General features: G+C 39.9%; 2 protein-coding genes across 3 annotated transcripts in view; both read right to left on the reverse strand.

Moving 5' to 3' along the window:
* The window catches only part of LOC116702182 (14-3-3-like protein), a 9,020-nt gene extending 3,724 nt beyond the window's left edge, over positions 1-5,296 (reverse strand). The window contains exons 1-3 of one of the 2 annotated variants that reach the window (XM_032536335.1): positions 5,031-5,296; positions 2,654-2,964; positions 1,271-1,394 (exon numbers count right to left, since the gene is read on the reverse strand). In XM_032536335.1, the coding sequence (XP_032392226.1) occupies positions 1,271-1,394; positions 2,654-2,950 (421 nt within the window). In that variant the 5' untranslated portion in view covers positions 2,951-2,964; positions 5,031-5,296. Of the gene's footprint in view, positions 1-1,270; positions 1,395-2,653; positions 2,965-4,269; positions 4,295-5,030 lie in introns of those variants that run through there. The other variant, XM_032536336.1, reaches the window with a different exon arrangement.
* Positions 5,297-8,160: 2,864 nt separating this feature from the next.
* On the reverse strand, positions 8,161-9,468 carry znf706 (zinc finger protein 706; the record flags this gene model as incomplete). The annotated part of the gene is given in 2 exon segments (XM_032535094.1): positions 8,161-9,102; positions 9,323-9,468. Coding segments are annotated over 2 exon segments (242 nt in total), but the record flags the coding sequence as incomplete, so codon positions are not given.
* Between the last annotated feature and the right edge of the window lie 7,705 nt (positions 9,469-17,173).

Consider the following 17,173-nt stretch of genomic DNA (forward strand, 5'->3'; position numbering starts at 1 on the left):
ACCAAATTATCGCCGAAGGCCGCTGCGGCACCCACCGCCACAGCCTAACCTCACTACGCCCATTCAAAATGAAGGGAAAGACCTGCGTTTTCGCAGCACCATTTATAAATGAAAATATCAATTACGGTACCCCTCACTGTTTTTGTCCCAACAGTTTACTTATATTCAGTTTACTGTCACATAAAAAAAGTAGCAAATTCCCCTATGCGAGAAGCTGAAGCCCATGAATGTATAGCATTTTTACTAGAAAACTACATTCATTTTCTCTTCGCCAAAAATCATTTGGTGCTTTGGCCACCATTTTACAGCTAAGAAAGATAAGTTATTTCACCAACATGGCTGACAAATAGCAGAAAATAAAACCCCCTACATTCTTAAAATCAAAGAAATATATTGTGCATTGTCGGGGTAAAGCCTTTGAAAAATAGAATAATTTCTAGAAGATCTATATCTTGTCAGTGTGTCAGTTTTCTAGCCACAAACACCTGAAGTAAGTGTGGTTTTATCTTAAAGACAATTTTTAAGGACCATTAGTTAGCACACATTCGTCCCATCCATCCAACAGAGGTGCAACAGCCTATCGCCTTAGAAACAATCTGCTATGGATCGCATAGCAGTGTGCGTTTTTAACTGTAGCACCATTTAAATCTTTGTGTTTGAAAAGGTCTGGTGCACTGCTGCATGAACCCTGAGCACAACCTCCCTGTGCTGTGCGACAAGGCCCTGACACACCAATCCGATAATCGGCAGATAGACAGTCTGGCGAGGTCGGTGACTCGAGTCTGTTTGGTTCCGTGCCGTAGTCCGGAGGGGCCTGACATGCTCAGTTAGAAGGCGGGGACTGCAAGCAGTCTGACTCAAGTGAACAATCTGATTGGTGGAGCACTAACCCGGAAATGACAAGCGAGATGAGCGTGAATAGAGTCTCTCAAAGTCTGACAAAAGTCTTTTAAACTGACCTTTGTCGATTTGAAATGAAGACAGATTCAGCAACTGCGTTGCCTATTTCTCGCTTAAAATGTTTTCAGAAACACGTTACGGTGAAATATTTTAGTAAAATATGAGATTGTATTCTGAACAGTCTGGCTTTGAATTCCCAGAGAAACCAGACCCATATGACGTATTCATTCAATCAGCTGCAGTCAGCATCGCTTTGGTATGTTCCGAGGCACTTTTTTGGCCAACTTGAAGGGGGGGGGGGGGGGGGGGGGGGAGTCAGTCCAACTGCCAGTCAGCCGTCGGGTGGGTGTGTCACAGGGCCTTTACTCACCCTCCTTTTTTTCTCCAGTGGCCACCTCAGCCAGGTAGCGGTAGTAGTCCCCCTTCATCTTCAGATAGAAGACACTGCTGTCAGCAGGCTTAGCATTGGGGATCAGATGTTTGTCGAGCAGGTCCTACAAGTGAAGGTGTGCAACATTAGTGTTGAAATGTGTGGAATTAAACACAGAACTGCCCTAGTAGTTACAAGTCAGTTCAAAACGTACTACAGAACTGTATCTGATAGCGCCACAATATTGTTCAACAGTGTTCATAATGTTCAACCCTTCTTTTGGAAATTCAAACCAAGCCAGTACACGTCATGTTATGACAATTCAGGTACTACTTAGGTCACAACCCGCGAGCAATGCATAGAAATTACCTTTAGCGCTAGAAATGGGTGGGGCTTTGCATGTCATATTCAGTGAACAGCGAACATCACATTTCAAGGAGAAAACATTTCTTTTTTTTCATATCATTTAAAAGATATGAAAAAATGTGCAGGTCTGGAAACCTGCACATTTAATTCTCTTGCTTCAGTTCACAATTTTGCGGGAACCAATCACAAACTGGCGTATCTACCTGCCGCGCTATTGGCGGGTTTAACACGATGACGATAGAGAAGCGACCAAGCAACTTCTTGTTTTCAACCTAGCGGCCACCATCCAAACCCCGCCAAAGCACAGCAACCCGTTAATGGCGCAGTCGCTTCTACATGACCCAGATCGTTGGTCTGATTGGTTGACGGACTATCCAATTACGTTTGTCACATCTCTTGTGCAGAGAAAATACAGAGCAGACTCCACAGAATAATGCTCAATCTCAAATCTACTGAGCTTGGCAATAGCCAGACTGCCCAGTAACCGCACTTAACTGCAGACAGGAAAGGTGTGTTGCGGTCTCAAGAGAAAGAGCGGGCGGCAGTGCTGAATTTATTAAACAAATTTATTTTCATACTCTTACACTGGGTTTATACAGGACGTTTAGTTGCAGTATCACGATTGGCCACTTGGACAAATTGGCAGCTTGTTTAACTGTTCGCAACATGTCTAGCTCTATACATCCATGCCCAGGCCAGATGCACTGAATGCAGGTTGCTGCAGTAGTGGTGGTGGTGTGCACGCACGAACACACACATAACTATAGTTACAGTCACTGTTTATTTCCACATAACATTTTAATATCCAAGTGGAGTACTTCCTTTGAATACTTGGTTCTCACCTTTTGTCCCTCCCTCAACCAGAGATCATTTAAGTTCCCACTTCTAACCATCTTCTCCATGCCACCTCCTGAATTTGTTTTGTTTCCCATCCATCAATCTCGATTTAAAGTATTTACTCACCACTTCCTTCCACCCCTCCACTCACTTCTCCCTCCCATTGTCTCTGCTTCTTACCAGTACTTCCTTGCAGATGTCGTTCAGCTCCTTCTCAATCGTCTCTTTGTACTCCTTGGCCAGTGCACTCTTTGCGTCATTATCTTTTGACTTCTGCTCCATGCTGTACACCACCCTCCAAGAGGACCTCCTAGCCCCCACCACATTCTTGTAGGCAACGGAGAGCAGGTTGCGCTCTTCGTTGCTGAGCTCCGTGCCCTCCTCTGTGACCGCCTTCATGGCTGCGGCCATGTCATCATAGCGCTCAGCCTGTTCAGCCAGTTTGGCTTGCTGTATCAGGTCCTCCTTTTCTGCCATGGCTCCTGAGTGGGCTGAGGAAGGAAGGCCAGAGGAGAGGTGGTCGGGAAGGACAAAACAAGGGAGACACGAGAAGGATTAGGAAGACAGAAGAGAGTGGTGGGGGAGGGCAAGTGCAAGGAGAGAAATAAAGGAGCAACATGGGGGGGAAGGGGGGGGGATTCGATTATTTAACTTGTATGGAGGACTACAGTGCATGTAAAGATGTCCCTAGTGCGTAACCTAATTTCTCAGTTTCTGGTATACATGTAGCATACATGAAGATGTACACAATGAATAGCAATCAGTCAACAGGGGGTATATACTTTGACTAGTGCTCTACATTTTTTGGTGAATAGTACATGGACAAAAGTCCATAAAACATTTGGTACATTGGTCAAGATGGCTTGCGTAACATTATGTATCACATATTCATAATATTTTGTGCTATGACCTATGAGTGTCTCTCACAATGCTTGCATTTTTCTCAATAGCAAGTGTGTCTTTGGTCTGTGCACACCAGCTTTTTAAAAGAGTTTGGGGATTTAAACCAGCTTGACTCATCTGCACTCTTGATTTATAATGGTGACTAAATTGACTTGGTATCCAAGTCAGAAAGTGTTCAGAGGTTTTACTTCAGAAATAGACTTTCTCCGGACTGATTCAAGAAAGAAATTAACAAACACCTTAAAAAACGTATGGTCACAGTAGAGCCACAATATGGAAAACAGAAAGTTCCATTATGGTTGCAGCAAATTATCATTTTCATCCTCCATCACACTATTTTACGTTGCTTTATTTACAAAATCCATCCAGTTCATTAATCTGTGGATTACTTCTTGATTAACTATCTGGGCTTTGCAATCTAATAAAAAAGGTAATACAAGATGTTGTGAAATACTGAAAAATAAAAATCCTTTCCCAGAGCTCAAGGTGACCTATTCAAGATGTGGTTAGCTGCAACTAATTATTTTCATAAATCAATGTTTCAATCATCAATTAATCTGCAGACTATTTTTCTTGAGTAGAGAAAAGAACCCTTTTGCATTTAGGCTTGATAAATACAAATAATTAACCGCATGTAAAAAAAACAAAAAAAAAAACACTTGCAGATACATTTTCTGTCAACCCCATTACTCAATCCATCGCTTAATCAATTAGTATGTTACATAGTTTTAAAACTAGTTTAGCTGATCAGACCCCCAATGACACCAAAGTTACTAGCTAGCTAAGTAGGCTACTTCCTAGCTACGATATTTTACGATACCCTTGCTTCATCAGATAACTGCAGGACTGTTGCAGTGCATAAACAATTCAATAATTTGCAGATTACTACTTACTAGCTGCCTTGAACAAACGCAGAAACACAAAACCGTGAACACGTTTCAAAAAATCTCACGATCAGTGAGTCAGATTTGCAAGCACGGACACACCTGCACCCTTCTGAGGAATGTCGGCCACCCAGTTTCACGTCTCTCACACACACACACACACACACACACACGCACGCACGCACGCGCGCGCGAACACACACACACACTCACCTGCCCATCGAGCTCGTACTCTGTGCGGCATGCATACAAACGAAAAAGAAATACCCTTGCTATATGTTTTGGCTTTAATATTGTCAGTGTGAAATGTGAAAAATGCTTAACAGCGCTGCGGATGGACAGACAAACCACGATGATGGTGTCACCGACTCGGTTTAACCGGAATAAAAGGAGCCTAGCTAGCTTAGTTCAGTCCAAAGTGAACGCCCTTTTTCGCTTCCCGGAAAACAACCCACAGTCGTTGGTTTTACGAGCATTCAGCATGAATTGTTTTAGGTTGTTTCGTTTATAAAAGCTAATGTGGTAACGTTACACCCGAAAGCTGCCTTCTAAACACAGCGTGTAAAATAAATAGATGGGTTAAAGTGCAGTAAACGCTTCCCATTCAGTATGCTCCGAACAATGACTGAGCAACGGCGCATCACTGGTTTCCTCTTACGCCCAAACGATTCAAGCAGGATTAAAAGAATCCCCATAACACACGAAGCAAATGTAACGATTTCCCATCGAAAATGCTACCGACTATCATTGGCGAATAAATATGAACTAACCTGCGAGTGTCGTTAGACGATGTTGTTCCTGATTCCCGGCCGCACAGCTGATGATCTCTCCCGCTCATCCACGGGGTTTCCCTTCAATCAAAGACACAGCAGCAGGGTCGCACTGGGACGGATGACGTCAGACTCGGGTTGCTAGGGCAACCCAATTTAGAGGAAACCAAAGCCATGGAAACTCAGTCGGTGGACAATTTCTCTTTTTTTTTCTCAAAGTTTCCTTACCATATATAACAAGCATCACATAACCTAATGATATTCAAATTCATAGTCTCAATTAAGTTAACAATGCGTTTAGAACACAACATTTGTGTCGGTCTTCATTTGGTTCAATGCCTCTTTTATTCTCTGCTTGTAAAATCCCATAACTGTAAATCTTCAAGGTTTGGATGTTTATTACAGGCCTACATGCATTGGTTTTGCTGTTGTATGAATGTAAAAAAAAAATACATATCCAATGGACTTTTGTCCAACAACATCCGCAAAGAATCATGGGATATGTAGTTGATTTAGTTCTACCTTAGGTAGGTTGTGACAAGGTTTTCAAATGTTACTGCTTAATGTAGTAGTAGATAGTGTGTTGGACAGAAAACATTATTCTGTTCCAGCTTCTCAGAAAGAATTATGAAGAAAAAAATGAACAGAGTCTCACTGGGAAGTGGGGCGTGACTCGAAGCGGCTCAGCCCTCTTATTTTATCTACCGTACAAGCAAAGAGGTTAGGCTACTCTTTGGCACAAGTAGCTGTCAGTTGCTATGGAAACTGGGCATATAGGTCATTATTTTGAATTCAGTTTCTCTATCACCACAAGTGAAAAATAAATTAAAAAATGTCCATTTATGACAACACTTAGCTAATACTAGCAAGATAACATTTGATTACTATTAATAAATGAGCATTACTATGGAAGTACTGTTAAATGGTGATGTTGACCTACTAAGCATCTGTCAGTAAGGTAGCCTATCAGGCTGTGCCGTCATAAATCTACTGAGCCCTCTTTGAATCAAACCCTTGCCCAGGCAAAGAGATGATACTCAGCTGCTAAAACAGGCTTCCCAGTGAATGTAGCCTACATTGTATCTGCTTGATAGGCAGTTTCATGTCCCCCTCAGTGGTCTAGCCACCATCCATGTTTATCTAATTGCACTAGTCTTACAAATAGCCAGTTAGTTCCTCTGCACAGATCCTGTCCCGCGACCTGTCCTACACATTTTTTCTAACCTTATTTCTGACACATTTATAACAACATACAGCGAAGGTAGATGCAATATATACCTGACTGAAAGTGATGCTCTCCCAAAAATCTTCTCCTAACAAAAGATGATAAAGTAAGAGGGGCCCTGGAAGCTCACCAAGTGCCTACCTCAAAAACAGCAAGAAAAGAAGAATACATCATTTAAACCAGAATACTAGAAGTATAATCAGCTACTCCAGCAGTAACATGCTCAATGAGACAATCAGGGTTTGCCTTGATTCACTAACATGTGTGTGGTGTTTCAGAACCCTGAGATGTTTTTCTAAAAATAAAATTCATAATTTGGTCTTAATTACCCTTACATGTTTTAAGACACTGTCACATAATGCCAAAAACCCAGTGTTTCATTATCACCAGTACAATGAGAGCAGTCTGGTTTCCCAGTTGTTTTCATCTCTTCAGACTGAGATATGTGCCTGGAAATAGATGATCTATAGCCAGGGGGAATCTAATTAATTCTTTCACCTAATTTGGCCAATTAATTATTTTTTGCGCAATGCTTCTCTTTTTCCCATCAGTCCGTCTGTGCCTAAATCCAAACAGACAGGCTATAACACACAAAAGTAAGCTAGCAGCTGTGTTGTTTTTTTTAATTCACAAGTTTACAGATGGGAAAGGAGGAGGTGAGTTGTGTGTGTGGAGACAGAGGAACAGTGCTATGACTCATTTAGTCAGGCTGCTCAAACCATTAAAGAAAAAACAAGCACAGCACTGGCTTTGTTTTTCTGTTCTTTAGAATAAAAGGGAAAACAAGTTGTTTCTCGTTTTGTGACCTTCTACAAGAGACAGTGTGAATACAAGGCGAACTTGTTACACCACTAAATGCAGCGCTGTAGTGATTTATTGACTTTACAGTACAGCTTTTCAGTCACTAAGTCTGAGCTGAACTAATGCATCTGTCACAGCTGGAGAAAAGGGAGCATAGAAAATGACGGATTTTTGTGACAAGAGTCAAAGACATCACTTTTAGCTGGTCGAGTGACTACGGTTTTAGACAGGACTCATTGTTTTTGTTAATTAACAGTGCTGCTGCTGTCATTGTCACCAAGTCATTTCCGGGTGTCAGCAGTTTGGCTGATACAAGGCTTTTATGACGGCCGTTATCAGGTTCCACATCGCACCACCGATATGTTTCATTCAAATTTGAATAGCCGTTACATATTCGACATTGGTATTCTTATCTGCATCAAAGTCTTGTTTTTTTCATGCATAACACTTTCCCTTTTCAAAATGCTTTGATTTTTTAAATATTTTCAGTATATAATTTTTCGGTTGAAGTTTGAGTTGTTAATGTTAATTTTTTTTTTTCCCCTGTTCTTAATTGTTTATTATAACCCAATATCATCATCTGTGTTTTGCAGTTTAACCCAGAAAGAAACCCCAAAAGCCACACGCCTCCACAATGTAAAGGTTGTGTTTAAGTTTGTGATAACGTGTAGATTATGAAAATTGCCACCTGGGATGACGTCCAAGTCAGCTGTCAGTTACTCTCTCCTAGTCTTCCTTTCTCTCACTTGCTGCCATAATGGTATAGCTCCTGATGGACTAAAATACAATATTGTGTACACAAACATTCATACTTATTCATTATCGCCACATTAAGTGGCTGTTAGTCCTACAAAGAATTCCCATTTACATAACGTGAAGAAGAAAAACTGTTTACACTATGTGAGCAGAGCAGCAGAGACATGCAGTCAATTTGGACAGTAAATATTGAGCTGTCAGTAAAAGTTCATGAGCCAACTAAACCGTGAAAGCTAGAAGTTTTAGTCCACCGAGGCAGATAAAACAGATCAGGGTGCTTCCTACAAAGCCCTCAGGCAGAACATTTGGACTTCATGAAAAGAAACACTTTGTAGAGAAACGCAGATATACAACAAAGTAAAATTTAATAAAATGCTATAATACATCATTGGAGCACTCATACATTTTCCAAGTGTACACATGTCGCCAACAATCCTGTAATATTTATTAACTTACAATTCATGTAGCAGCTTGGAAATGGCTAGCAACATTTCTCATTTTTAACATGAAATTATGATTAGTGAGATGAAATATTGCGGTATAACATGGCAGAAAGCTGTGGAGGAATTCCATATTTAACACCTGACATGAGAAAAAAGTAATCACAGCCTCCTTTTAAATCAATTCTCAAAGCACAAATAGAATTAACAATGTCATATTATTCATTGCCTTGATTGCAGCAATTTAAAATCAGAGTTCTCCCACCTAAGCAACCCATGCTTTGTTTAAAGGACACTGTATGTGTTTACCTCATGTGTGAAGTTTTCTATAAAGGTTTAATCGGACAATTCAATCCATCAAAGCTTCAGATAGAGAGGTACAAGAGCTGGCAGCGAGAAATACTCCTATGTGCATCAGGGCAGTGATGCGTCTGTTCTGAGAGACCGTGTGAATACAAGGGGGGGGGGCATCCTCATTCACCACTTGGATTGTTACTGGTTTGTACAGTCCTTCAGTGGCCCTGAAATTAAAACCGGCATTTCAAATTTTGCCCGTGTATATTTACACACAAGCAAAAAGAGAACTGGATGGGAGGAAGCATTGTGTTGAAGGCAACCTGATTTGTTATAGCCTAAATGGAGATAACGATTTCATGTTGGTTACATCAAATCCTCCATTGCTGTCAGACTGAGATAAGTGCAGAGTTGGTGCAGGGCCTAGAAGGAAAATCGGTTTGGTATCCAGGGTGAGCTTTTATGCCTCCACTCCCTCTAACTCGGGGGGCAGAGGGGATTTCGGGTGCTTGCTCTCAAAGTGTTGCTTGAAGGTTTTTGGGTCGGGCATCTGGGACTGCAGGAAGGAACAAATATAATGTAATGGTTTCAGGACGTAGCAGAGGCCTTGTCTTTGAAAATATAGCGTCTCAGTGCTCAAAATATGTTATACACTTCTAAAAGAAAAGGGACCAAACGGCAGCAGAATGATCACGTTAAACTGAAAGATAAAGCCTTTGCCCATCCTGAGTCAGGTTTTGGCTTCTGGGTTGTCAGAGTTGAGACTTCATACTCACCCTGCACACAGCGCAGGTGAACACTAGTGCTGCCTTGGCTGCCGTCTTCTGATCATGACTTTTGGCCTTCTTCATTTCCGCCTGCTTCTTGGCGTTTTTCTGCTGAGACTGAAGCTTCTGATGCCCGCGTGCCATTCTGGCCAAGCCTAAGGGTAGAAAGCAAGGACAAAAGGACTTAATGTTTACAGATACACATCAGTGTTGTGGACAGGGCTGCACAACATAGCGTCTTTTGTTTTTTTAACGTCATCACGATATCAAAAGGCTGCGACTTATCGCAAAAGACACTCACAAAAGATTTGTTAGTGGAAAGTAAATTGCAGTAGAAAACTGCACTTTAAAAAGTAACCGTCACTCTTTTTAAGTGCCTCCTTTAATATTCAAGTCAATGCTCAATTTGTTTAATAAAATGATGGAAATGATTTCCCTTTATATGTTTTAAAGTCAGCAAGCAGTTTGTTGTATCATAGCAGAATACTGAATACAGCATAACTGAGAACACTTAAATATCTGTTTATTTATCACAAGTAATATCGTTATCAAAATACTCAACGTTATTGAACATCGCATATTTTGCTTATATCGTGCAGCCCTAGTTGTGAACATACTTAACTTTCTATTACTGTTGGTAGCCCACTCATCTACCATCAACAAGTCACTTAATAGTTATTTTAGTGCCCACAGAGAAGGTTTGCATAATACCATGTTTACGGTCATGGCAATTCTCTCACTATTTTTCAATCAATCGTTTGCAGAGCCAATGCAATGCTTTTCTTATAGGAAGCTACATATTTAGTGGATATAAACACTGGAAAAAGAAAGAAAAGCATTAAAAAGAACCAACTACTGCCAGTCAGCCAGGGTCAGGCAAAGTAAACAAGATAAAGCTTGAAAGTCAGGTGCTTTTAGATGAAACAGAAACAAAACCTTTCCTTACATGAGGGTATGTGTAATGGATTCCATGAAAGACATTCAGGACAGGGGAAACTAAACAACATTAGAACTGCTTAGCTTAGGGGCTGATTCCAGGAAGAAATTGTCTGGGTAATTCTGTTCCAGGTTTTAATCAGCAAAGATAACAAATAAGTTTCTTGGAACAGGACCAGGTCTGGCAGGTTGTGCTAGAGATTTACTTGCAATTGGTCTTTAAAAGAGTGGTATTGGGGAAAGAAACAAGTTCTCTCTTACCCTCACAGCAATGGGCCTCAAGATTTTGTCACAATATAAGTTACTAATGCAGCAGCCACCTTTAGGCCTTAAACAGATTGTAAACTTTAGTTTTGCGTACTCCCAAAACATCCCTCTCTGAGGGTGACCCTGGAGCATTTAAGGCCCCTGCATGTCTAGGAACTTGGGGTGATTGCCCCACATATGCCCCGTTGGTAATCCAGCCTTGCTTACTAGCAACGTCTATTATTAGTATGCTGTTAGTCAGCAACGTATTCAATGGTAACTAGTGTTGGTTATCTTATGACAAATATGGTAAACTTGCCGAGCACTCGGTACGTTAACTTGTGTCAACACCATGTGTTAGACAGCTGATCTAAAAACTCGTTTATTGGTGCTTAGAAATTGAGGAATATAATGTAATTAGTAACAATTCCATTGAAGTTACCACAGCACATCTGGCTCATTGTTATCGATGTGACGGTAGTTTGTTTTCCCCTGCACTAACTGCGGTAATCGAGCTGTTAACGTGGGTTAGCATACATGCTAACTTTAGCTCACTTTGGCTATGTCGTTAGCTAGCCAGCTAACCTTAAAATGAATATAGGCGTCGACATGAGAGTGTAGTTAACCAGGAAACTATACCAGCGATATATCATAGTTAAGAACATGTTAAACGGACAGCAAATCTTACCTCTTACAAGTAACCGTACGTGTCGTTTGCTGGACGCGCGCACACACAAGTATGACAGCTGCTCAGTTCTCAGACAGCTGAAATCTATTGCTGCGTTCAAAGACTCTCGTATATTTCGACTTTAACAGGAATTAAAAAGTTTCATGGTTTGAAAAAAAACTTGTACAATCAAACGTCCATATTTTATATTAATAATGTCTTATGTTAGGAGCAATTTACCTAAATTTGATTTTAGTGAATGACAGGATAACACAAAAATCGTGTCCATGACTAGCAGTGAGCATGCGCAGAGGCAGTAGTGGAGAGTTGTTTTTTAATTGTCAGACAACAATATTTTGTTAACTGTAAGGGAAAAAATTAACTAACCAATGGTAGAAGTACGTAGGGGCAATTCAAATTTTACGATTATAGAAGGAATCTATGAATGTACTGGTAGTATGGCTCAAGGGCTCGGGCTGGCTTGTGTAGTCATAGACATATAAAGATTTATATCTTTTTATGTCTACATGATGCAGATACAGGACGTTGGCAATGTCGCCCTCATGTGGCAGAGTTTGATTAATACACACAACATAAACTTGAATAAGTAGAAGAAAGTTGTATAGTTGTATACTGTACATATATATATATATATATATGCTATATAATATGCTATATAATGCTTCATGGTGAGCCCAAGTTAGAAATAATGGTTTAGCCATTTTTTTATTCATAATGCTTTTGTGCTTATTATTAAATTATAAGCTGCATAAAATGGGCGTGCCGAGACAGGCCTGGTAGCCTAATAATAACGTTTTTATTATTTACTTGGAATTAGGAGATTTACCATCTAATTATTTGTGTCGTAACTTAAGTAGACTATTCACACATATATGGGATTTGAACAGTGTACTTGCAATTAAAAGAACATTTGAGAATGAGATTGTTTGCAATAATAACGCCTTTAACTATTCATGGTCCATGGTTGTTTTATTGTTTTGTTGTAAATACAAATTAAAATAAAAAATAGTTGTCTACCTCTTATTTTGCTATTTGTTTTTGTTTTAATTGCAGTTATTGACTATCTTTGACGTTAACATTCTTCAAACCTTTACATTTGGGTTTAAACAAAATATTTAAAAACGTATGTTTTAAATATTCTGTGAACAATTCCCATTTCCATAATTACGAGACATGAAGCTTCATCTTCCTTAGTATAAAAACATCCTGTGGTCAGTTTTCTATTGAATTACATGGAGTTATTGTGGAATGAAAATGTACATATAATGGATTCCTCTTCTGAGTTGGAAAAAATGTCACTCTTAGAAAACTGTTATTTATACTGTAACTACAGCAATTACTTCTTCTGCTACTAATTTATTTCTCTGCATGTATTTCTCTTTTTAAAATGTATTTGACATCAAACTTTTGAACACTACTATTTTAAAATATTGATGATTTTGTATGTACACATTTTACATTTGGTATGTCCGTTGGGTGTGGTTTTAACATAAGCCCTTAGAGGTTTCTACCACCCCCTCACATGTATTTTATATTTCTTTTATGAGATTTGTATTGATGTGAGTGAAACAAATAAACAAAACATAAAGCTTTAACACCTCTTTTTATGCTATTGTTGGTTTTACTGCTGTGTATGGAGAAGACCAAACTCTTTGCCACACACAGATTTTGAGATATAAATGATAAAACGCAATCTTCCCCCAAAGCAACACTAGGTGGCAGGTAGTCTATGTAAGACATTCAGCATACTGTATACTGGTTTGTTGTATGGGAAAATAAGTTATAGTGGTACCATCATCCACAACATGTGCACCTAACACTAATATTGACATATACCTAATGGCTGTAGAGTTAAAAGAGCTATATTATCATTATAACAATCTCAAACTCAAATTCAAAGATTTGTATACACTGCTGGTCCACTAAGATCTGTCTTGAATGTCCAGCATTTTTTTTAATCTACTTTTAATTACAGTTATACAATGTGGTTCATTGGACTGCATATTTTCTTCTGTGACTTTGGTTAACAGTGGAGCTGTTCACCTCCACTCTGCATTTGACTGAATGCAGCTAATATGTAAATTAACTGAAATTCCAGTTAGGACATGATGGAAACAAAAAGTCATGTGTTATCCCAATAACATCAAAATATCAATCAGTCTGTAAAAAATAAATAAATCCTAGTTTGTACGTGTCTAGTTGTGAGTTGCATTATTTTAATTGTCTATATTAGAAAGAAAGAAGTCAGTGTGTGTGTGTGTGTGTGTGTGTGTGTGTGTGTGTGTGTGTGTGTGTGTGTGTTTGTATTCACTAACAGTCATTATAGTACTTATTCCTGTTGGAAAACTTCCCAACAGTTAGGTGTCATGACTTTCTTGAGAGAAATTGTATCATTGTGAGAAAATTGTCCAGCCTGCCATTGCGCCCCCCTCCACCTTCCTGCCCCCCCCCTCATGATAAGAGAGAGAGACAATCCTTTTGTGAAGAGTGGGTAATATCTCTCAAGAGAGAAGGATGTGATTATGCTTTCAGAATAGGGTGAAAAGTAAAAGAAAGAAGGAAGAGAGAAAAAAAGACAAATGCCACACATTGCTCAAGTTCCCCCCCGCCCTGGAGGTTGTTGTGCAGGGACTTGCCAGCTTAGGTTTGGGGTGAGGTTGTCCAGCCTTAGGGCCTGTGTGAAAGCAAATCTTCCAGGTGTCAGCTATTCAATAGTGTACGAGAATATTATCTGGCTATCCATTGTGTGTTTGGATAAGCAGGGGTTTGCCACAGATAGCCTAAGATTACTTTTTCCTATTTGGGTCCTTTACTCCCGCCACAAGGGCTTTCAGGCTCACTTTCTGCTTGGCAGAGTTGTTTCTGAATCCTTTTGGTGTATATTGTCTTTTGCAGTTTCTGGTTTATGTTTCTCACTGCATAACCACATATCCAGGTTTAGCTAGTTTTCCAGAGGTTAAACCAGGGTCAAGAAATATTCTTTTAAGATGCATTGTAGGGTAGCAAAACTTGTCTGGTAACAAAACGTCACACTGAGAGAGAGAAACAGTGGCTATCAGAGAGCGAGTGTGACCTCCTTGTTTCTCTGGAAGCTGTTGAGGGAAGAGGAAGTTGGATTTCATCTTCCCCATTGGCGACTTCCTTTCTCGGCTCCCCCTTCAAGTTTTCCCTTTTTTTTGCCACAGTCCACTGCTGCTGCTGCACCAGCATGACATGCCACAATGTTGCCAGACCAGTCGGGCTGGCTGTACACAAGCCGTGACACAGTCCCAACACATCCACATGCTGGTCATTTTCACTGCTGCCTTTAGAGGCCTCCTACCACGTGACGTGATCGACACATATATAGCACACAAAAGGCAATAAAGTATTTAAGTGCTATGTTTTTTGTGTATTTTTGTAAAGAAAAAGGAAATCAGATTAAAAATTAAACCTTCAACATCACACATCAGTTTATCTCTGAGGGTAGAAAAGTTAAAACTAAACTTAATGGCACAAATGGACTGTATTTTTTGGAATGCAATTGTTTTTGTTCAGTGGTTTATTAAAATTGACCCTGACATGCCCCAAGAAATCACATCAAGAGGGCAAACCATGCCTTCAGGGGGAAAAAAGTTAATTTCCTACCTCGACACACAAAGACACACACACAAACACTTCTACATGCAGAGTGCAACTGAAGGAGAGGCGAGGTCTGGGGTCGGGCAGACATAAGCCGGTCAGACAGAGGCTGATTGTGAAGGTGGTGACAGTATTCACTAACCTCACTAGCGGCAGCAGCTCTGAAGCTGAACAGTGGTAAATTAGTGAATGAGGTCAACAGCATTGAATCGAATGTCAGTTTTACCCTAACACAAATGTCATGGAATTTCCGATTTAGACCATACAAGGTTGGTAGTGATGAGTAGGCTATGATATGTTTTTAACTATTTTACATTTGAAATGCCTTGATGCATAACACATAATGTTTTATAGGATATCCTAAACCCTTCTAATAAAACAATATTTGTTTGTGGCTCATCTTGAGTTAAGAGTAGATCAACAGAAAACGGATGTATTTTCTTCTCAAAACATATCTTTGTGTCCAATATATATTTATCTTTTTTTATCCTTCTAACCACACCTCAGATGTTTTCTGGAACCCTTTGAGACGGGTGTGGTATTGCAGGTTGGGGTTGAGTTTATCTATTAATTTAGAGAGATGGATATTTATCTGTATAAGATGTGCCTTAATCTGGTCAACTTCCACTTTTTATGCTTCCCGTCATCTCTCTCCTTCCTCCCCATGTTATGGTTTACTCATTCTGGTCTTCCCTCATCTCCCCTCCTGTTTTACTCACCGCTGTCCATCTGGAGAACGACACATCCCCCCACCACTCTCCGTCTCTGTCTAAGCTGTGAGTTTCTGTACTCAAACAGGGAGACTCTGACACCTAATCCTGGCCAAGTCCAGACAAGCTGCTTCTCTCTGCGCAAAAACTCAGGTATGCCTTTCACCGCTCTCACAGAGTGGGACACACACACACACACACACACACACACACACACACACACACACACACACACACACACACACACACACACACACACACACAGAGATAGGTATTCTGTGGCTCCTGGCCCCTGACTTTTCTGTCTTGCCCATGCCTGCTTGTGGCAGCTTGTATCGTAGCCTTCACACCATTTCAGCTGTCATACAGCCACATGGCAAACATTCCAGCTGGGAGAAGTCATGTAGGGAAAGGTACAGATAAAATCGTATAAAAAAAGAAACAAATTGTTTCTGATTAGATTTAATTATTCGCATGGACAGATTTTGAGACATCTGTTTTGTAGTTGTTTGACTCACTTTCCAACAAGAACAGTCATTTCCAACTCTGACAGCACACCCAGATGCTCTCAGGGCATGTGTTGGGTAGGCCCATTCAGTAATCTGTCCATGTTCATTGAAAAAAGTGGTAATAAAGTTTGGTAGAAATATGCTTGGAATACATAAGCTATTCATTTTTTTATCTCCTACTTTAACCCAGGTTTTCTGTTTCTCTTAATCTTTGTTCATCTCTCTGTCTGGGTGAACTAAAGGACCCCACCTGTATTTATCTAGGAGTTCCATTTAAACACACACACAGAGAGCCCAGGAAAGGCCCAGGTGCTCTGTAAAACAAATTAGACAAGGGAGGATAGTAGTGATCACTGCACATGAAAACATGCTTGCTCTTCATACACGCGCCAAACAAACACACAACACCTCTGACGGTTAAACTGAATACGAAACGTAATTTTTAGATTTCCATATAAGAGTGCCTCAAGGCATTCATACACAAAAGGTTTGCATTTTGTCATGCAAACACCTTCATAGGACATAAAACCAGTTAGAAAATTGCAACCCAAACGTTTTTGAAAATTCAACTGAGGAGCAGTTTCTCCTTTCTGAAAAAGTTCCGAGATATTTTCCAGCTGTATAGTGGAAAAAAAAGTACACTGTTTTCCTCTGTAATCTAGCGGAGTAGAACAGTGTTGGAAGAATATACTTGGATTATTTACTTAAGTAAAAGTACCAATACTACTATGTAAAAACGTTGCAGAATAAAATAAAGTACAATATGTACCTCTACAAAATGTAGTGGAGTAGAAGTATGGAGTAGCACAAAAATGAAAGACTCAAGTAAAGTAGGCCTACAAACCCCTCTAATATGTACTTAAGTCCAGTACTTCAGTAAACATACTTAGTTACCTCCTACCACTGAAAATTACTCTGTATTAAGTTTTCATCTAGTATTTTAAATGGTGTAACTTGAGTGTGGTGAAAATCTCTTGAAAATGAACAAACCATACTACAATATATACTATACAATATGAGACATTCTATACTAGACTTATAATCATGTATGTGTGCTTTAAGTCTCCTTTGCGAATAATTGAATCATCTGTGGTCACAAACTGTGCCCTACCGCAGCAGTGCTCAAGCATTAAGACACACACACACACAC

This window comes from Etheostoma spectabile, chromosome 14 (assembly GCF_008692095.1).
Source record: "Etheostoma spectabile isolate EspeVRDwgs_2016 chromosome 14, UIUC_Espe_1.0, whole genome shotgun sequence".
NCBI lineage: Eukaryota > Metazoa > Chordata > Actinopteri > Perciformes > Percidae > Etheostoma > Etheostoma spectabile.